This window comes from Bos javanicus, chromosome 4 (genome assembly GCF_032452875.1).
Source record: "Bos javanicus breed banteng chromosome 4, ARS-OSU_banteng_1.0, whole genome shotgun sequence".
Classification (NCBI taxonomy): Eukaryota; Metazoa; Chordata; class Mammalia; order Artiodactyla; family Bovidae; genus Bos; species Bos javanicus.
In genome coordinates, this window is record NC_083871.1 from 102358796 (window position 1) to 102381104 (window position 22309).

The 22309-nt window shown below is 40.2% G+C and overlaps 1 protein-coding gene across 1 annotated transcript in view; it reads left to right on the forward strand.

Annotated features, from left to right (window-relative positions):
• The first annotated feature begins 22030 nt into the window (after positions 1 to 22030).
• The window catches only part of AKR1D1 (aldo-keto reductase family 1 member D1), a 51681-nt gene continuing 51402 nt past the window's right edge, over positions 22031 to 22309 (forward strand). Inside the window, exon 1 of the mRNA XM_061414834.1 lies at positions 22031 to 22228. Coding sequence (XP_061270818.1) covers positions 22136 to 22228 — 93 coding nt within the window. The 5' untranslated portion in view covers positions 22031 to 22135. The remainder of the gene's footprint in view (positions 22229 to 22309) is intronic.

The window sequence follows — 22309 nt, forward strand, 5'->3', positions numbered from 1 at the left end:
ACTAATCCAGCTGATCTGAATTAGCCAAATACTTATTTCCAGAACTGCTTGGAGCATGATAGTAACTCTTGGCAACACTAAGAGATGTATGATGTATTAGATTGGTGCAAAAGTAATTGTGGTTTTGCAGTGTTCAACTTTGCCATTTGGTACTGGAATACATTCTTAAATAAATATGGCTGTTTTATACATCATTTTAATGTGGGTCTCTCACTTTTTTTTAAAATTACTTATTACTTGCTATTTATTTTATATTTATTTTATACTAGGGAAATGATGTTAGACAAAAAGCAGATTCAAGTGATTTTCTTATTTGAGTTCAAAACAGGTCATAAAGCAGCAGCGAAGAGTCAACTGGCAACATCAACAATGCATTTGGCCCAGGAACTGATAATGAGTGTACAGTGCAGTGTTGTTGCAAGAAAGTTTGCAAAAGAGATGAGAGCCTTAAAGATGAGAAGTGCAGGGATGGGCCATCAGAAGTTCACAAGGACCAGCTGAGAGCAATTACTGAAGCTTATCCTCTTAGAACCACACAAGAGGTTGCCAAAGAACTCATCATTGACCATTCTATGATCATTCAGCATTTGAAGCAAACTGGAAAGGTGAGAGAGCTTGATAAGTGGCTGCCTCATGATCTGACCGAAAATCAAAAAAATCATCATTTTGAAGTGTTATCTTCTCTTATTCTATGCAACAACAATGAACCATTTCTTGATCAGATTGTGATGTGTGATGAAAAGTGAATTTATACAATAATCAGCAATGACCAGTGCAGTGGTTGGGCTGAGAAGAAGCTCCAAACCATTTCCCAAAACCAAACGTGCACCCAAAAAAGGTCATGGTCACTGTTTGGTGGTCTGCTGCGTGTGTGATCCACTACAGCTTTCTGAATCCTGGATAAACCATTATGTCTGAGAAGTATGCTAAGCAAGTTGATGAGCTGCACCGAAAATTACAACACCTGCAGCCAGCACTGGTCAACAGAAAAGGGCCTGTTTCTTCACAAAGCCTGATGGCTGCATGCTGCACAACCAATGCGTCAAAGGTTGAATAAATTGGGCTACAAAGTTTTGCCTCATTCGCCATATTCACCTGACTTCTCACCAACTGACTACCACTTCTTCAAGCATCTCAACAATTTTTTGAAGGGAAAATACTTCCACAACCAACAGGAGGCAAAAAACGTTTTCCAAGAGTTCATCAAATCCCCAAACATAGATTTTTTTATGCTACAGGAATAAACAAGATATTTCTCATTGGCAAAAATGTGTTGATTGTAATGGTTCCCATTTTGATTAATAAAGATGTGTTTGAGCCTAGTTATAATGATTTAAAATTCACGGCCCCAAACCACAATTACCTTTGCACCAACCTAGTAAAGTTTTCAGAGAAGGCAATGGCACCCCACTCCAGTACTCTTGCCTGGAAAATCCCATGGATGGAGAAGCCTGGTAGGCTGCAGTCCATGGGGTCACTGAGTCAGATACGACTGAGCAACTTCACTTTCATGCACTGGAGAAGGAAATGGCGACCCACTCCAGTGTTCTTGCCTGGAGAATCCCAGGGACGGGGGAGCCTAGTGGGCTTCCATCTATGGGGTCGCACAGAGTCGGACACGACTGAAGTGACTTAGCAGCAGCAGCAGGAGCAGCAGTAAAGTTTCTGTAACCATGGATTTGAGTAATCTGGAGACAGAGATACCAGCCTATCATCAGGGTTCAGCAATAATAATTGGATTTATAACTTGCACCTGATTTGGGAGTTGCCCATTCAGAGTGATCATGCCGCTTGAATATGCCTGGGCCACCAACCAGCTTAGCTGGAACAGGCTTTGGCACCGAGGTGGCACCAAGGTGCTTCACACACATGGCAGTGAAGGTTCACAACCTAAAGACAAAGTATATCCTGGGCAACTCAGTGGTGGAAGAGGTAAGGAAGCCTGAAACCAACATCCCCAGCCTACCCAACCCCCAGTTCATATACTTCTCCTGTGGTTGTCGCTATAATATATAATACATATAGCTCTTATTTTGTTATATTTGTTGCCTGTGAGTATAAATTGAGCCCTGTGAATCCTTTCAGTAATCAAAGAAACAGAATAATGAACCTTTTGGTAACCCTAATTTAATTTTTCTCTATTACTAGCTCATACTTAAACACAAAAATTAGCAGTTGTCAAGCAATTTATGCACCCAGATTCAATAAGAAAATTCACCTCAGATAACAGTTACCTGGGCCATCCTGCCAGTTAGCATGAAATAAAAGAGCAAATATTGATCTGCTCACTATGCTTTAATCATTATTTGCTTATTTTTAAGATAGACTAAACTTTTCTTCTCAGATGATTAAAGAACTCTGAAGAATTTTGCTTTTTACTCCTTATCTTTATCCTTTATCTTTACAAAAATGTGGAGAAAGCCAAGGAATTCTAAAACTGAAAATTGTCAGAACTCTCAGAGACTGGAATTTCACTCTAATCCTTGTCTTTGCCTTACAGCAAGCTGATATTACTAATCTTATCATTAAACAGAAACGAGTGGCCTTCCCAAATTAACCACAGAAGGAATCTCTGAATGACGTGAAATGTGAAGATTGAGTCTTCTGGAAAAGATGACAAAGGGAGACTTGCCTTGGCTCCAACAGATAGGTCCTTATCAGGTACTGTTAATAATTAACACGGTAATAAAACTCTAAGGAAGTGATCCTTGGATTCATATTTTTCATTTAAAAAACTTACCCCAGTTTCTCTAAATCATCAGACTTCCATTTCATTGGTAGACCTCAAGCTGAGAGTTCTTTGAAATCTCCCAGAAGTAGATCAGATCAGATCAGTCGCTCAGTTGTGTCTGACTCTTAGCGACCCCGTGAATCGCAGCACGCTAGGCCTCCCTGTCCATCACTAACTCCCGGAGTTCACTGAGACTCACGTCCATTGAGTCAGTGATGTCATCCAGCCATCTTATCCTCTGTCATCCCCTTCTCCTCCTGCCCCCAATCCCTCCCAGCATCAGAGTCTTTTCCAATGAGTCAACTCTTTGCATGAGGTGGCCAAAGTACTGGAGTTTCAGCTTTAGCATCATTCCTTCCAAAGAAATCCCAGGGCTGATCTCCTTCGGAATGGACTGGTTGGATCTCCTTGCAGTCCAAGGGACTCTCAAGAGTCTTCTCCAACACCACAGTTCAAAAGCATCAATTCTTCGGCGCTCAGCCTTCTTCACAGTCCAACTCTCACATCCATACATGACCACAGGAAAAACCACAGCCTTGACTAGATGAACCTTTGTTGGCAAAGTAATGTCTCTGCTTTTGAATATGCTATCTAGGTTAGTCATAACTTTCCTTCCAAGGAGTAAGCAAGCGTCTTTTAATTTCATGGCTGCAGTCACCATCTGCAGTGATTTTGGAGCCCAGAAAAATAAAGTGAGCCACTGCTTCCACTGTTTCCCCATCTATTTCCCATGAAGTGATGGGACTGGATGCCATGATCTTCGTTTTCTGCATGTTGAGCTTTAAGCCAACTTTTTCACTCTCCACTTTCACTTTCATCAAGAGGCTTTTTAGTTAGTCTTCACTTTCTGCCATAAGGGTGGTGTCATCTGCATATCTGAGGTGATTGATATTTCTCCCGGCAATCTTGATTCCAGCTTGTGCTTCTTCCAACCCAGCGTTTCTCATGATGTACTCTGCATATAAGTTAAATAAACAGGGTGACAATATACAGCCTTGACGAACTCCTTTTCCTATTTGGAACCAGTCTGTTGTTCCATGTCCAGTTCTAACTGTTGCTTCCTGACCTGCATACAAATTTCTCAAGAGGCAGATCAGGTGGTCTGGTATTCCCATCTCTTTCAGAACTTTCCACAGTTTACTGTGATCCACACAGTCAAAGGCTTTGGCATAGTCAATAAAGCAGAAATAGATGTTTTTCTGGAACTTTCTTGCTTTTTCCATGATCCAGCAGATGTTGGCAATTTGATCTCTGGTTCCTCTGCCTTTTCTAAAAGCAGCTTGAACATCAGGAAGTTCACGGTTCACATATTGCTGAAGCCTGGCTTGGAGAATTTTGAGCATTACTTTACTAGCATGTGAGATGAGTGCAATTGTGCAGTAGTTTGAGCATTCTTTGGCATTGCCTTTCTTTCCAATTCCAATCCCAGAAGTAGACAATCCTCCCAAATAACAGTTGACTCAAAACCCTCAGCTGAAACTAATGGTTACACACAGTAGACAGTTTCTGCTCAAATCTTTGAAACAAGATTCAATTTCAGGGAACTCATGCCTTTTTTCTTTGAGTCTGATTTTTTTTTTACTAATCTTGCCTCATAGCATACATTGTAGTTCCCTGGAAAATGACAAAAGCATCCTACAACTTCATTTTCTTTCTTCTAAACCCCTGTGATCTTCTGGTGCCATTTAAGGAGAGACAAAACATTCTCATGCATTTTTCTCAGACCATAGCCACTGCTGTAAATCTAATTGGTAGATCAATAGCCATTTGAAAAAAAAATTAATCAGGATAGACTTCCTTATGCAGACTTCATCTAAAATTTCTCTCATACTAGAGAAATTATGAGAATCCATGTTCATAACATGAATCTCATATAATAAATCCATGTTCATAATATGAATCTCATACTATGAATCCAACCATCAACCTTGTAAAAACTGGACTTCACATCCACATAAACCAATGCTTCCTGTGAGATCATTAAACCCTGCCCACCAAACCTAGTTTACTGAGAAACAGGAACCACCCTCACTGCAATGGTCAGTGTGCTCTCTTCAGAGTCACGGTATCCTGCTTGGTAGGAACTGGTTAACTTCACTCAAAATATGTCTACCCTTAAGGCCCAGTTAAGATAAGCACTCCTGTTGAGATGAACAAAATTTTACTGTCCATAGAATCTGTGCCCTCCTTCCCCCCAAAGTACAATTCCTTAGTGGATACCACCACTAGTACTACTAGAGGCCCATTGTTGGCGTTCAATCCCTAAGTCTTGTCTGACTCTTTGTGACCCCGCAGACTGTAGCGTGCCTCACTCCTCTGTCCTCCACTATTTCCTGGAACTTGCTCAAATTCATGTCCCTTAATTTAAATGGTTTAAATTCAGAGACAGTCACATATCCCTTGATTTCTTCTTGACTAACCAAGAGAGGGTTTATGCCAGAACAAATATACCATGACGCACATAAATGCCACAATAGACCCAACGAGATTTTTAAGCACATTTTTGAGACTTGGGTTTAGTCATCTAGACCCTGTGATGAATAGTCTATAAAAAACTGATTTAAAAAATTTCTGATAGTTGCCTGAATTGCAGTTGATCAGTGTATCCTGTCTAGTCTTAAATGAAACTATATAGCACTTTAATATCAGACGATTCAAAAATTCATTCTACAACAGAAGATCAGGAGGGACCAACCCTTGTCCAACTTAAGGGTAACATTCCCCAAACAATCTAACCAGAAGAATTCTGACAGTGTGGAAAGTTCTGAATGTCAAAGATTAACATTGCATGAAAGCCTGGCGTGCTGCCATTCATGGGGTCACAAAGACTCAGACACGACTGAGCAACTGAACAACAGCAGCAGCAGCCTGACTTTGTTGGTCTTTGTCCAAAAGTAGGGAATGAAAAAAGAAAAAAACAAAAACCAGCCCTCTACCTATCAGTTGCGAGCTGGCCTTATTTCTACTGCTAGGCAATACTGCTCTCCTACTAAGTCTAAATGATTTCAGATTATCAAAATCAAATAAGGACTCTTCATGGAATAAGAAGAAACTAAGTTCATCACATGATTGTGCCTGAGAAGAGACGCTAGAGCTGAGTGCTGAAGAATTGATTCTTTCCCACTGTGGTGTTAGAGAAGACTCTTGAGTCCTTTGTACTGCAAGGAGATCAAACCAGTCAATCCTCAAGGGAATCAACCCTGAATATTCATTGGAAGAACTGATACTGAAGCTGAAGTTCCAATCCTTTGGCCACCTGATGCAAAGAACTGACTCATTGGAAAAGAACCTGAGGCTGGGGAAGATTGAGGGAAGGGGGCAAAAGAGGATGAGATGGTTGGATGGCATCAGCAACTCAATGGTCATGAGTTTGAGCAAACTCCTAGAGATAATGAAGGAAGGGAAGCCTGTCATGCTGTAGTCCATGGGGTCACGAAGTTGGACATGACTTAGCAACCAAACAATAACAAGAGTCATTAGGCAATCACAAAATTTACCAAATATCCCACCTTCAGCTAGTGAGCAACTCCTACTTTTTTCCCAGTGGCAGCTTTAGCCACATTCTGTTCCTTCTGCTTCCTAGATAAAAATTGTTAAAGTACCCAATCACTATACTGCCTTTATGAAGGTGCACGCACGCTCGCATGCACATACACACCTGCATCCTCAAGCCTGCCCCCCCAAATTACCTAGCAGATGCCCAGTTCCTACAATGAGCCCTTTCTAATATATCCTGTGCTTCGCCGCAGATTGCAAGTCTTGCCACAGGAAGCTTATGACGCTGACTTCATTTGTCTACAGATATTTTCCTAGTGGTCCTTGACCAATAGCACCACTAAATAATTAGTACATGGGACCATGTAAAGCACTGACTGACTCGCTGGGCTTCCCTGGTGGCTCAGCTGGTAAAGAATCCGCCTGCAATGCAGGAGACCTGGGTTCAGTCCCTGGGTTGGGAAGATCCCTCAGAGAAGGGAACGGCTAGCCACTTCAGAATTCTGGCCTGGAGAATTCCATGGATGGTATAGTCCACAGGGTCGCAAAGAGTCAGACCCAACTGAGCTACTTTCAAAGCACCTGACATATCATATACACAAGATATTTTTATTACCGTTTTTGTTGTAAAAATGATTATTGATATTAGCTATCCAGGAAACAGATAAACTTTTATCTTTGATCTGATCAAATGCAAGGATTTTTCTATAACAGACTACAATGATAATAATAGTTTCTAGTTCACATTATAAGCATCATATATACATATATATATATATATGAAGGTCTGAATTTATTTTCATTTAATTAAGACTTGTTTGAGATAGTCATTTCCCAGGTATATTTAAAATACTTCTTTGTGGCTGATTGATTTTAACTGATGAATTTGATTGAATTAGTCATTCAGTTCAGTTTAGTCCCTCTGTCCTGTCTGACTCTCTGCGACCCAATGGACTGCAGCACACTAGGCTTCACTGTTCATCACCAACCCCCAGAGCTTGTTCAAATTCATATCCATTAAGTTGGTGATGCCATCCAAACATATAATCCTCTCATACCCTTATCCTCCTGCCTTCAATATTTCCTAGCATCAGGGTCTTTTCCAATGAGTCAGTTCTTTGCATCAGGTGGCCAAAGGATTGGAGTTTCAGCTTCAGCATTGGTTCTTCCAATTAATACTCATGACTGATTTCATTTAGGATGGACTGGTTGGATATCCTTGCTGTCCAAGGGACTCTCAAGAATCCTTTCCAACACCACAGTTCAAAAGCCTCACTTCTTCGGCACTCGGCTTTCTTTATAGTCCAACTCTCACATCCATATATGACTACTGGAAAAACCATAGCTTTGACTAGATGGACCTTTGTTGGCAAAGTAATGTCTCTGCTTTTTAATATGCTGTCTAGATTGGTCATAACTTTTTTTCCAAGGAGCAAGCATCATTTAATTTCATGGCTGTAGTCACCATATGCATTGATTTTGGAGCCCAAGAAAATAAAGTCTGTCACCGTTTCCATTGTTTCCCCATATATTTGCCATGAAGTGATGGGACAAGATACCATGTTTGAGTGTTTGAATGTTGAGTTTTAAGCCAACTTTTTCACTCTCCTCTTTCCCTTTCATCAAGAGGCTCTTTAGTTCCTCTTCACTTTCTGCCATAAGGGTGGTGTTATCTGCATATCTGAGGTTATTGATATTTCTCCTGGCAATCTTGGTTCCAGCTTGTGCTTCATCCAGCCCAGCATTTCACATGATGTACTCGATATACAAGTTAAATAAGCAGGGTGACAATATACAGCCTTGACATACTCCTTTCCCAATTTGGAACCAGTCTGTTGTTCCATGTCTGGTTCTAACTGTTGCTTCTTGACTCGCATACAGATTTCTCAGGAGGCAGTTAAGGTGCCTCTGGTATTCCCATCTCTTGAAGAATTTTCCACAGTTTGTTGTGATCCACATAGTCAAAAGCTTTAGCATAGCTCATGAAGCAGAAGTTGATTTTGGGGGGGAATTCTCTCACTTTATCTATGATCCTATGGACGTTGGCAGTTTGATCTCTGGTTCCTCTGCCTTTTCTAAATCCAGCTTCAACATCTGGAAGTTCTCAGTTCATGTACTCTTGAAGCCTGACTTACAGAATTTTGAGCATTACTTTGTTAGCATGTGTGATGAGTGCAATTGTGTGGCAGTTTAAACATTCTGTGGTTTTGCCTTTCTTTGGGATTGGGATAAAAACTGACATTTTCCAGTCCTGTGGCCACTGCTGAGTTTTCCAAATTAGCTGGCATACATGAACATAGCACTTTCACAACATCATCTTTTAGGATGAAATAGCTCAACTGAAATTCCATCACCTCCACTAGCTTTATTCATAGTGATGTTTCCCAAGGCTCACCTGACCTCACATTCCAGAATTCCTGGCTTCAGGTGAATGATCACACCATTGTGGCTACCTGGGTCATTGAGACCTTTTTGGTGTAGTTAGTTCTTCTGTGTATTCTTGCCACCTCTTCTTAACATCTTCTGCTTCTGTTAGGTCCTTGCCATTTCTGTCCTTTATTGAGCCTGTCTTTACATGAAATGTTCCCTTGGTATCTCTAATTTTCTGGAAGAGATCTCTAGTCTTTCTCATTCTATTGTTTTCTTCTATTTCTTTGCATTGATCAGTTCTGAAGGCTTTCTTCTCTCTCCTTGCTATTCTTTGGAACTCTGCATGTAGGAGGGTATATCTTTCCTTTTCTCCTTTGCCTTTCACTTCTCTTCTTTTCTCAGCTCTTTGACTGGTTTAATCTCCTTGCAGTCCAAGGGACTCAAGAGTCTTCTCCAACACCACAGTTCAAAAGCATCAATTCTTCAGCATTCAGCTTTCTTTATAGTCCAACTCTCACATCCATACATGACTACCAGAAAAAAACCAAAGCTTTGACTAGATGGACCTTTGTCAGCAAAGTAATGTCTCTGCTTTTTAATATGCTGCCTAAATTTGTCATAGATTTTCTTCTGAGGAGCAAGAATCTTTTAATTTCATGGCTGCAGTCACCACATGCATTGATTTTGGAGTCCAAGAAAATGAAGTCTGTCACTGTTTCCATTCTTTCCCCATCTATTTGCCATGAAGTGATGGGACCGGATGCCATGATCTTAGTTTTTTTGAATGTTGAGTTTTAGGTCAACTTTTTCACTCTCCTCTTTCCCTTTCATCAAGAGGCTCTTTAGTTCCTCTTCACTTTCTGCCATAAGGGTGGTGTCATCTGCATATCTGAGGTGATTGATATTTCTCCTGATTCCAGCTTGTGCTTCATCCAGCCCAGCATTTCACATGATGTACTCTACATATAAGTTAGATAAGCAGGGTGACAATACACAGCCTTGACATACTCCTTTCCCAATTTGGAACCAGTCTGTTGTTCCATGTCTGGTTCTAACTGTTGCTTCTTGACCCACATACAGATTTCTCAGGAGGCAGTTAAGGTGCCTCTGGTATCCCAATCTCTTGAGGAATTTTCCTCAGTTTGTTGTGATCCACATAGTCAAAAGCTTTAGCATAGCTCATGAAGCAGAAGTGGATTTTTTTTTTTTTTGGAATTCTCTTGCTTTATCTATGATCCTATGGATGTTGGCAGTTTGATCTCTGGTTCCTCTGTCTTTTCTAAATCCAGCTTCAACATCTGGAAGTTCTCAGTTCACGTACTGTTGAAGCCTGGCTTAGAGAATTTTGAGCATTACTTTGCTAGCGTGTGTGAGATGAGTGCAATTGTGTTGCAGTTTAAACATTCTGTGGTATTGCCTTTCTTTGGGATTGGGATGAAAACTGACATTTTCCAGTCCTGTGGCCACTGCTGAGTTTTCCAAATTAGCTGGCATACATGAACATAGCAGTTTCACAACATCATCTTTCAGGATGAAATAGCTCAACTGAAATTCCATCACCTGCAGTAGCTTTATTCATAGTGATGTTTCCCAAAGCGCACCTAACCTCACACTCCAGGACTCCTGGCTTCAGGTGAATGATCACACCATTGTGGTTACCTGGGTCATTAAGAACTTTTTGGTATAGTTCTTCTGTGTATTCTTGCCACCTCTTCTTAACATCTTCTGCTTCTGTTAGGTCCATGCCATTTCTGTCCTTTATTGAGCCCATCTTTGCATGAAATATTCCTTTGGTATCTCTAATTTTCTTGAAGAGATCTCTAGTCTTTCTCATTCTATTGTTTTCTTCTATTTCTTTGCATTGATCAGTTCTGAAGGCTTTCTTCTCTCTCCTTGCTATTCTTTGGAACTCTGCATGTAGGAGAGTATATCTTTCTTTTTCTCCTTTGCCTTTCACTTCTCTTCTTTTCTCAGCTCTTTGTAAGGCCTCCTCAGACAATCATTTTGCCTTTTTGCATTTGTTTTTCTTGGGGATGGTCTTGATTACTCCCTCCTCTACAATGTGACAGACCTTTGTCCATAGTTCTTCAGGCACTCTTTCTGTCAGGTAAGTTAGTCATTAGCACACGGTCTTCAAAAGATCTTCTGAGGCTGATTGATTCTGTCAACAGTACAGTTCCATTAGGGTTACTGGAGGGCATTAGATAAAAGCGTGAGCTCTGGAGTCAGACTGACAATTCTTCCTGTTATTCAGTAGTTTTTGACAAGTAAATCATGTTGATCTCAAGACCCTTCCTATACAAATATCACCAACTGCATTAGTTTCTGTAGGTGGCCATTATAGATTACCACAAACTGAGTAGCTTAAAACAAAATAAATTTATTTGTTGACAATTCTGGAGTCTGAAAGTCCAAAACTAAGATTTCCGCGGGCCTGTACTCCCTCTGAAGGCAGGCTCTAGATAGAAACCCTTTTCTTCTTAATGAAAGTCAGTTAGTTGTGTCCAAGTCTTGCGACCCCATGGACTGCAGCCCACCACGCTCCTCTGTCCATGGGATTCTCCAGGCAAGAATACTAGAGTCAGTTGCCATTTCCTTCTCCACGGGATCTTATCTACCCAAGAATCAAACCCGAGTCTCCTGCATTGCAGGCAGATTCTTAACTGACTGAGCTATGAGGGAGGCTTGCCAACAATCTGTGGTGATCTTTGACTTGTAGATACACACTCCAATCCCTGCCCCATCAATACGCGACATTCTTCCTCAAGTGTCTGCATCTGTTTTCTTATAACTTCAGTCATTGGATTATAGTTCAGTCTAATCCATTATGCCTTTATCTCTCTCTCTTTTTTTTGTTTTACTTTTTAAAAAATTATAGTTAACTTACAATGTTGTGTTAGCTTCAGGTATACAGCAAAGTGATTCAGTTTCATATATATATATGGACATATATATTCGATCATAGAATATTATAAGACATTGAATATAGTCCTCTGTGCTATACAGCAAGTACTTGTTTTTTATCTATTTTTACACAGAGTAGTGCTGTGTACATTAATCCTCAACTCCTAATTTGTCTCCTCCCATCCCACTATCCCCTCTGGTAACCAGAAGTTTGTTTTGTATATCTGTAAGTCTATACTCTGTATTGTAAATAAAATCTATTTCTATATTCTGTTTTGTAAATTAGTTATTTTATATCATTATGACTAAACTAATTATATCTGCAAAAGTTCTATTTCCAAATAAGATCACACACTGAGGGCTTGGGTGAGCATGAGCTTTTGGGGGATTCTGTACAACTCAGGACATACATCACATAAAACTGAAAATTAAATAATGAGAAAACCCATGTAAAGGGCATAGTAAATACTCAAAAATAATCCATTATTGTAATCAATAAAATTATTCGTGAATTTATATCAGCAAAGTAATAATTCACAAATAGTTCTTTTACTGAATGAAAATGAGTTATTTTAAATTAGGTCAGTTTATTTTGAAAGTGTTGATATATAAAGAGTAACTTCAGCCATTTCTCACAAGAAAAGCAATCCAATATGTAAATCACATCAATTTAGTCAACACGTGCAATAAATTAAAAATTAATTTTAGGAATAGGTGAGGGTTCTCGCTCTAGGTAAAATGAAGTAAGCATATTCTATCTGACTCTCCCACTGAATACAGCTTTCAAACATGAAATAGTAATGTGAGGAAGTTATTTCAGGTCTCTGAAGAGTAAATAGTAGCAGGTATAAGGCACGACTGAGTGACTGAACTGAGGAAATGAGTTATCAAGCTATGAAAAGACATGGGGCGGGGGTGTGGGGGAGATGTAGAACACTCTTATATGTGTTCAGTTCAGTTCAGTCGCTCAGTTGTGTCTGACTCTTTGTGACCCCATGAATCGCAGCACACCAGGCCTCCCTGTCCATCACCAAGTCCTGGAGTTCACTCAGACTCACGTCCATCAAGTCGGTGATGCCATCCAGCCATCTCATCCTCTGTCGTTCCCTTCTCTTCCTGCCCCCAATCCCTCCCAGCATCAGAGTCTTTTCCAATGAGTCAACTCTTCGCATGAGGTGGCCAAAGTATTGGAGTTTCAGCTTTAGCATCAGTTCTTACAATGAACACCTAGGACTGATCTCCTTTAGAATGGACTGGTTGGATCTCCTTGCAGTCCAAGGGACTCTCAAGAGTCTTCTCCAACACCACAGTTCAAAAGCATCAATTCTTCGGTGCTCAGCTTTCTTCACAGTCCAACTGTCACATCCATACAGGACCACTGGAAAAACCATAGCCTTGACTAGACGGACCTTTGTTGGCAAAGTAATGTCTCTGCTTTTTAATATGCTATCTAGGTTGGTCATAACTTTCCTTCCAAGGAGTAAGCATCTTTTAATTTCATGGCTGCAATCGCCATCTGCAGTGATTTTATTCTGGAGCCCCCAAAAGTAAAGTCTGACACTGTTTTCCATCTATTTGCCATGAAGTGATGGGACCAGATGCCACGATCTTAGTTTTTTAAATGTTGAGCTTTAAGCCATTACTAAATAAAAGAAGCCAAATCTGAAAATCTGTATGATTCCAACTATAAGACATTTTGGAAAAGCAAAAACTTTAGAAACAGTAAAAAGATCAGTGGTGGCCAGGGACTAGGAAGGAGGTCGGGGTGAGTAAGCAAACCACAGGGGATTCCTAGGGCAATGAAACAATTCTGTATGATATTGTAATGATGAGCACATAATATTATATATTTTTCAAAACCCATAGAATGTACAACACCAAGAGTCAACCGTGATGTAAACCATGGACTTCAGTGGATAATGATGTGTCAAAACAGATTCACTGATTGTAACAAATGCACCACTCTGGCGTGGGGGAAGGGTGTTGATAGAAGGAGAAGCATAAAACTCTTGTACTTTCTGCTCAATTCTGCTGTGAACCTACGACTTCTCTAAAAAAGAAAGTCTACTTAAGAAAAAAAGAACTCAGTGGATGAGTTCAGTGGCAGAATGGAGTAGATGACAGAGGAAAGATAAAGTGAACTTGAAAAACATAAGTAATCCAATCTCAAACAGATAAATAAAAAAGATTTTAAAAAAATGAATAGACAAAAATACCACAGTAATGCTGTCCCTTTACAAAAAAAAAAAAAAAAAAGCTGACGAGCTGGTAAAAGCTGTCAGGATCTTTTTTTTTTTTTTTTTGCAGAACTCTGCTGTCTAGTAAAAATTTAGAACCAGGGGAAAGCTTGATAAGGAAAGAAGCTGTTGCTTTGCAGTAAGATACAGCTATGGTGAGTCAAATTGCTACCTACCATGCCCTGTACCCCATGTGTGGTGCCAGTTGTGAGGATTGTACCCACATTCCTGGTACAGGATGCTAGTGGCCAGAGGGAGCAATGCAGAATTTCTCAAAGAATTTTCTAGGAATTTTGGCTGTTGAGTTTCAGCCTGTCTAGTGGCTCCCTGAAGGGCTTGTCTTTATTTTGCTTGATTCAAAGCATTTCTAGTGATAAGGTGGCTAATCAGGAGGCTTTTGCTATGTGCATTTCAAGGCAGAAATATTGGCTGTAGCAGCCATGGGCTAGGGATAATAGTAACAAACAATTAACAATTAATGTCTCATCCACAGGGGAAAATAAAGAAATTAATAGACCCTGTCCATGAGGACACCTAGGCATTTAGACTTACTAGGTATAGACATGGAGAAGGCAATGGCAACCCACTCCAGTACTCTTGCCTGGAAAATCCCATGGACAGAGGAGCCTGGTAGGCTGAAGTCCATGGGGTCGAGAAGAGTCGGACACGACTGGGCCACTTCACTTTCACTTTTCACTTTCATGCTTTGGAGAAGGAAATGGCAACCCACTCCAGTATTCTTACCTGGAGAATCCCAGGGACAGGGGAGCCTGGTGGGCTGCTGTCAACGGGGTTGCACAGAGTCGGACATGACTGAAGCGACTTAGCAGCAGCAGCAGCAGCAGCAGGTATAGACATTAAACCAACTCTCTTCAATAGGCTCAAAGAGCTAAAGGGACAAGCAACAAACAAACCAAGAAGCCAAGGAAACAACAGATTGGGAAAAATGATATTTAGGGGTAAGGGAATTTTTAAAGGCTCCTGTGCATACCACGGAATCAGATATACATAGTGTCAATACTGCGTATGTGCTAAAGATAAAAAAGGCCTGAAAAGACTCCAGGCTTTCATCTCTGATTGGCCTTCAGGCTCTGAGCAAGCTTTGAGTGAAGGTTGAGGCAAAATTGTAAGCAACCTGGCTAAGAACTGAAGGAGTGCTGCAACACAGAACTAATCTGCAAAGACTAAGAGAGTATTTTTTTATCTTTTCTTTTTCTTCCAAACATTGAAAGAAACACTGTTAAAACAACAGGTGACCCCAAAGTTAATGGAACACAGATTTCTTCACATAACAAATAATACAAACTTCACCAAAATTGTCTGGGAAGTCACAAAACAAGCAAACAGCAACAGCCAACAAGTAGCAGCAAAAACAAACCCTTGGGAGGAGGAAAATCTCATTTCCAGAGTTGCCACATGTTAATATTAAAAATCTCCAGATCTAAACAAACCAAAAGAATTCAAAACATGTGACTAAACATGGAAGCATGGCTCATCTACAGGGGAGAAAAAAGAAATTAATAGACTGTCCATGAGGACACATAGGTATTTACATTCACTAGACATAGACATTAAATCAACTCTCTTAAATCTGCTCAAACCAAAGGAAATCATGGAGAAAGAACTATAGGAGCCAGGAGACTGTGTCTCACCAAATACAGAATATTAGTAGAAATTATAGAAATGAAAAAAATAGAAATTTTAAAGATTAAAAGTACAGGTAGATCAATTGACATCCAGTTTAAGAAGTCAAAGTGTTAGTCACCGAGTCGTGTTCAATTCTTTGTGATCCCCATGGACTGTAGCCCGCCAGGCTCCTCTGTCCATGGGATTCTCCAGGCAATAATACTGGAGTGGGTTGCCATTCTGTTCTCTAGTGGATCTTCCCAACTGAGGGATCAAACCCAGGTCTCCTGCACTGCAGGCAGATTCTATACCATCAGAGCCACCAGGGAGAGTCAAATTGTCAAATCCCCAAGACAAAGAGAGAATCTAGAAAGCAGCAAGATAAAGTGACTCATCACATACAGGAAACATTGTGTGCAATTCATAGCCCATTTTTCTGTGGAAACTGGAAGCCAGAAGGCAGTTGGATGACATATTTACCTTTTTTTTTTTTTTTGCCATACCAGGTGGCATGTGGGATCTGAATTCCCAGGCCAGGAATTGAACCTGCAGCCTGCAGTGCCAGGGTGAAATATTTAATGGGCTGAAAGAAAAGAATTTCACCAATAATTCTATGTCTAGCAAAACCATCCTTTAAAAAAAGAAATTAGCACATTGCCAGATAAAGACAGAGGGAGCTTGTTACTAGTAGACCTGCACTATAAGTCATGCTGAAGGGAGTCCTCCAGGCTACAAGATAAAGGGATACTTGAAACCATATGAAGAAATAAACAACACAACAGTAAATGTATCTACATAATAAACAGATAAATATAAAAACCAGTAGAATTGTATGTTTTGTTTATAACTTCTCTTTTTTTCTACATGACTGTAAGATAATTAAAACATAATTATATATGCCATGTTAATTGATCCCTGGTGTATAAAGATGTAAAAATAACATCATAAAGGGAGGAGATGGAGTTGTAAAGGATTGGAGTTTTTATATACTATTGAGAGTAGCTTGGTAATAATTCAAACTTGATTCTTACAAGTTGTTTTTTTTTTTTTAACTTAATTCTTACAATTTAAGATACTAACTGTAACCCCAGGATAACTATTATTATGGATTGAATTGTGTGTCCCCAAAATTCATATGTTGAAGCCTTAACTCCCAATGTGATTGGCATTTGGAGACGGGATCTTTGGAAGGTAATTAGATTAGGTCATGGGGCTGAGGTCTTCTTGATGAGGTTTATATCCTTATAAGAAGAGACCAGAGTGTGCTCCTTCTCCCCTCCTCTCTCTCTGTCTCTCTCTTTTTCCCACCATGTGAAGAAAGAACTAGAAGCCGGCCATCTGCAAGCCAGGAAGAGAACTCTCATCAGGAACTCATTGCCAGTATCTTCACCTTGACATTGTGCTTTTCAGTCTCTGTAACTGTGAAAAATAAATGGCTGTTGTTTAAGCCACATAGTCTATGAGATTTTGTTACAGCACCTCAATCAGACTAAAAGGTATCAAAAATAAATAAATAAAAACAAACACCTTTTAAAGTATACAGAAAAAGAAACAAGATGGGAATCAGAACAGTAAACTAGGAAAAAAATCACCCACAGAGCAAGGCAGTAGTGGAGTAACTGAGGAATAAAAAGACAATAAGACAGAAAACAAGCAGCAAAATTGCAGAAATAAATATTTTCTTATCAATAATTACATGAACTGTAAATGGATTGAACCCTCCAGGGAAAGAGAAGAGATTAGTGGACTTTCCTCGTGGTCCAGTAGTTACGAATCCATCTGCCAATGCAGGGAATATGGGTTCTATCCCTGATCCATGAAGATTCCACGTGCCTCCAGGCAACTGAGCCTGAGAACCCCAACTACTGAAGGGCCTGCATCCAGGCCTGTGCTCAACAAGAGAAACCGCTGTGTTGCAACTAAGCAGCTGGAGTAGCTGGAGTAGCTTCAGCTTGCAACCACTGGAGAAAGCCCCAGTACAGCAGCAAAGACATAGCACAGCCAAAAATAAAGATAAATAAATCAATACATTTAAAAAAAGAGAGAGATTGGAAGAATAGGGAGGAGCTAAGATGGCAGAGGAATAGGACAGGGAGACCACTTTCTCCGCCACAAATTCATCAAAAGAACATTTAAACGCCAAGTAAATTCCACAAAACAACTTCTGAAAGCCGGCAGAGGACATCAGGCACCCAGAAAAGCAGCCCATTGTCTTCGAAAGGAGGTAGGAAAAAATATAAAAGACAAAAAATGAGACAAAAGAGGGAGGGACACGGAGCTCCGTCCCGGGAAGGGAGTCTTAAAAAGAGAGAAATTTCCAAACACCAGGAAACACTCTCACTGCCGAGTCTGTGCCGAGCCTTAGAAGCACAGAGGGCAACATAACAGGGAGGAAAAATAAATAAACAATTAAACCCCACAGATTACGAGCCCAGCGGTAACTCCCCCAGCGGAGAAGCAGCGCAGATGCCTGCACCCGCCACTAGCAAGCGGGGGCTGGGCAGAGAGGCGCGGCGCGGGCTGCATCGCTTAGAGTAAGGATCTGGCCTGAATGCCCCGAGAATAGATATTTTAAAATGATCTAAATATATGTTGCTAAAAAGAAGCTCACTTTAAATCCAAGGACACAAGTAGACTGAAAATAGAAGTAAATTCTATGCAATGCAAAAAATGCCAAAAGAAAACTGGGGTGGCTATACTAATATCAGGCAACATAGACTTGAAGACAATAATTGTTACAGGACAAAGAAAGGCATTATCAATACATGTTGACAAAAAGATCAACATGTCAAGATATACTAATTATAAACATATGCCTCTAACAAAAGAACCACAAAATATATGAAGCAAAAACTGATGTAATTGAAAGAAGAAATGGTTTTACAGTAACAGTTGGAAACTTCAATACCCCATTCCAAAGAAGAGATAAAACAACTAGACAGAAGATCAGTTTAAAAACAGAAGATTTGAATGATGCTGTGAACCAACTATGTCTAAAAGACATCTGCTGCTGCTGCTGCTGCTAAGTCGCTTCAGTCGTGTCGGACTCTGTGTGACCCCATAGACAGCAGCCCACCAGGCTCCCCCATCCCTGGGATTCTCCAGGCAAGAACACTGGAGTGGGTTGCCAATTCCTTCTCCAATGCTACAGAAGACCAAAACAGCAGATTACATATTTTTCTCAAGTGCATATGGAATATTCTTCATGATAGTATGTCAGGCAACAAAAACAAATTCAAGTCTCAATAAACTCAAAATGATTGAACTCATAAAAATTAATCCTATTTCTATGTATTACCAATGTACAGTTGGAAACAGGATTTTAAAATTCCATGTACAATAGCTCTAAAAAATAAGTATTTATACCTATAGTTAGATATAAATCTAACAAACAAATATAGGATGTGTGTTCAAAATGGTGATGACCAAAAGAAATAGAAAGAAATACTGTCTTCACGGATTCAAAGACTCAGTGTAGTAAAGAATAAGAAATTGATCTACAGATTTAACTCAATTAAAAAAAAACTTTAGCAGGACATTTAAAGACAAAGAAAAGCTGATTCTAACATTTATGGTAACATTTATTCTAACATTTATGGTAGGAATTAAATAAATAAGAATAACTAAGGCACTTTTGGAAAAGAATAAGGTTGGAGAAATTACACCATATGATTTTAAGGCCTTTTATAAAGTTAAAAGTATCTAGACAATGTAGTGTCAGTGAAGGAAAAGATACATAAATCAATGAAACAAAGTAGAAAGTCCAAAGTAGATTTACCCAAATATGACCCTTGATTTTTAACAGTAGTGCAAAAGAAATTCAGTGGAGAGAGCATAATATTTTCAACTAATGGGATTGGAGCAATAGGATTCCCTTATATAAAACAAAATACTTCCACTTAAATATGCTGAATTATACAACAATTTACTCAAAATGGATTATTGGTCTAAATGGAGAAGATGAAACTAAAACTTTTAGGGATAAAATAGAATAAAACTTTTGTGATCTAGAATTCAAAGAGTTCTTTTATGTGAAATTCAAAATACACTGTAAAAATACTGAACGTTATCAAATTAAAATCTTTTGCTACATGAAAGGCACAGTCAAGAGAATGAAGACAAGCTACATACTGAGAAAAAATATATTTGTAAGCCATGTATTCAGTAAAGAACATGTTTTAAGACTTTACCAAGAAATCTTAAAACTCAAGACTACAAGGACAAACAACTTCATTAAAAAAATGGGCACTGAACCCGCGTTTGAACAGGCACTTCACTACGAGGATATGTAGATGGCAAATAAGTATACAAAAAAAGTGTTCAACATCATTAACAATGAGATACCATGACAAAGCTATCAGTTTTGTCAGGTTAAAGTTTTAAAACACTGACAATCTTAAATGCTATGAAAGATATGGAAAAATAGCAATTCTTATGCATTGCTAATGGGGATGCAAGATGATATAGTTGTTCTGAAAATCAGTTTGGCAGCTTCCTACATAATTAAACACACCACATGACCCAGCAATTCCACTCCTGAGTATTTAGCCAAGAGAAATGAAAACTAGTGTTCATACAAAAGTCTGTACCACTAAGTCAATCATAGGGGTGGTACAGTGGATAAGAATCGCCTGCCAACGCAGGGGACATGAGTTCGATCCCTGGTCCAGGAAGACTCCACATGCTTCAAAGCAATTAAGCCCATATGCCACCACTACTGAGCCCTGGTACCTAGAGCCTGTGCTCCGCAACAAGAGAAGCCACCACAATGAGAAGATCTTGCACTGCAACAAAGAGTAGCCCCCATTCACTGCAAGTAGAGAAACCTGCATGCAGCAACGAAGACCCAGCACAACCAAAAATAAAATAAACTATTTTCACAAAAGAAACATATATATAGTCAACATCTCAGCACACAAAGGTGCACCATAAATGTTTGTTGGATTTAATTACAAACAATTATTGAAGACCACTACTCCCCATATTCCACCCTGCCCCAACCTAGTGGAAATTACTGTCTGCTGGCTGATCATGAATCCCATGGATGGAGGAGCCTGGTGGGCTGCAGTCCATGGAGTCGCTAGGAGTCAGACGAGACTGGCCGACTTCACTTTCACTTTCATGCATTGGAGAAGGAAATGGCAACCCACTCCCGTGTTCTTGCCTGGAGAATCCCAGGGACGGGGGAGCCTGGTGGGCTGCCCTCTATGGGGTCGCACAGAGTCGGACACGACTGAAGCGACTTAACAGCAGCAGCAGCAGCAGAGAGAGAGAGACAAGATAGTTAGAGACAAACTTCAAGCTACTTAACTAATATGGACACAGTTATCTTTAAGATCACCAGGTCCAGACTCACACACAGCACAATCCTTTGGAGGAAGACTGTAATAAACTTGTGTTAATTGTTTTGCTAACTGCTACTTCTTTCCATTTTTAACAGTCTTCAGAATCTCCCCAAGTGGGATTAAGCCCAACTCCAAATTTAGAAATGACTTCTATTTATTTAAAGCAACCAGTCTTTTATTTTCTCTGACCTCTATGATTGACTTAGTGGTTGATTCCGTGAACTAAAAGAGTCAACTGAGGCCAACTGGACCCTATTTCTGGATTACCACATGAGCTATGATGTAAAGTCCTTTTTTTCGTTAGGTTTGAACTTGGAATCACATCAATCTAAGGACTGGCTACCATCTTTCAGTGATGAGGGGAAAGTCTGCTGAGAGAATAAGGAGACAGAGATATGAATTGGAGAATGAGAATTTGGTTCCTGGTCAAATCATTTTCTCCTCCAGTCCAGTTTCCCACTTAACTTCCTTCCTTGTATATGTGCTCAGTTATGGCCAACTCTGCGACCCCATGGACTGTAGCCTTCCAGGCTGGCTCCTCTGTCCATGGAATTTCCCAGGCAAGAGTACTGGAGTGGGTTGCCACTTCGAGCTCCAGGGGATCTTCCCTACCCAGGGACAAAACTCATATCTCTTGGGTCTTCCTTACCATTGAGTCACCTGGGAAGCCCTCCTCAACTAGGTAATAAAGTTTCCAAACCCTTTCCCAGTCCTGCCAGCTTGAATCTCTAGGGAAGTCCTAGAAAACTTACTCTAGTCGCACCTGGTGGAGAAGGCAATGGCAACCCACTCCAGTACTCTTGCCTGGAAAATCCCATGGACGGAGGAGCCTGGTAGGTTGCAGTCCATGGGGTCACACAGAGTCGGACATGACTGAAAGACTTCACTTTCACTTTTCACTTTCCTGCATTGGAGAAGGAAATGGCAACCCACTCCAGTGTTCTTGCCTGGAGAATCCCAGGGACAGGGGAGCCCGGTGAGCTGCCGTCTATGGGGTTGCACAGAGTTGGACACGACTGAAGCAACTTAGCACCAGCAGCAGTCTCACCTGAAGCTAGCCTTAAGGCTCATAAATTTTTTAAAAAGAATTTGCGATAGATCTGTTAATTGCCGACAAAAGCATCCTGTCAGACGTCAGATTGCTTCCTTTCATCTTTAAAATCAATTATTTGTAGAGACGTAAGCATAAGATCTCAATGGGTTATTATCTACATGCCTTGCATAAGTTCAAAGGACAACCTCAGGATTTCCAGAACAACCTGAAAAAAAAAAAAAACTAAACAAGTTGAGAAATCTCTTCCCTCCCACTGCTCCTCCCTCCGGCTCTCCTTTCTTTGATTAAATAGGCATTAGCACACCTTCTCAAGAAGACTGCTCTGTGGTGTTCACTATCATCTCTGCACATTTGAAACCTCAGACTCTCCCAGATGCACCTCAGCGCTGTGTATCACCGCATACCTCTAAGCGATGGGAACAGCATTCCTATCATCGGACTTGGTACCTACTCGGAACCTAAATCGGTAAGCTTGTCTCTCCCTCTTTTTTTTTTAAATGAATGCTTTCCTAAAGGATAATCTGTCATTCATTTTGAATGGACTTCA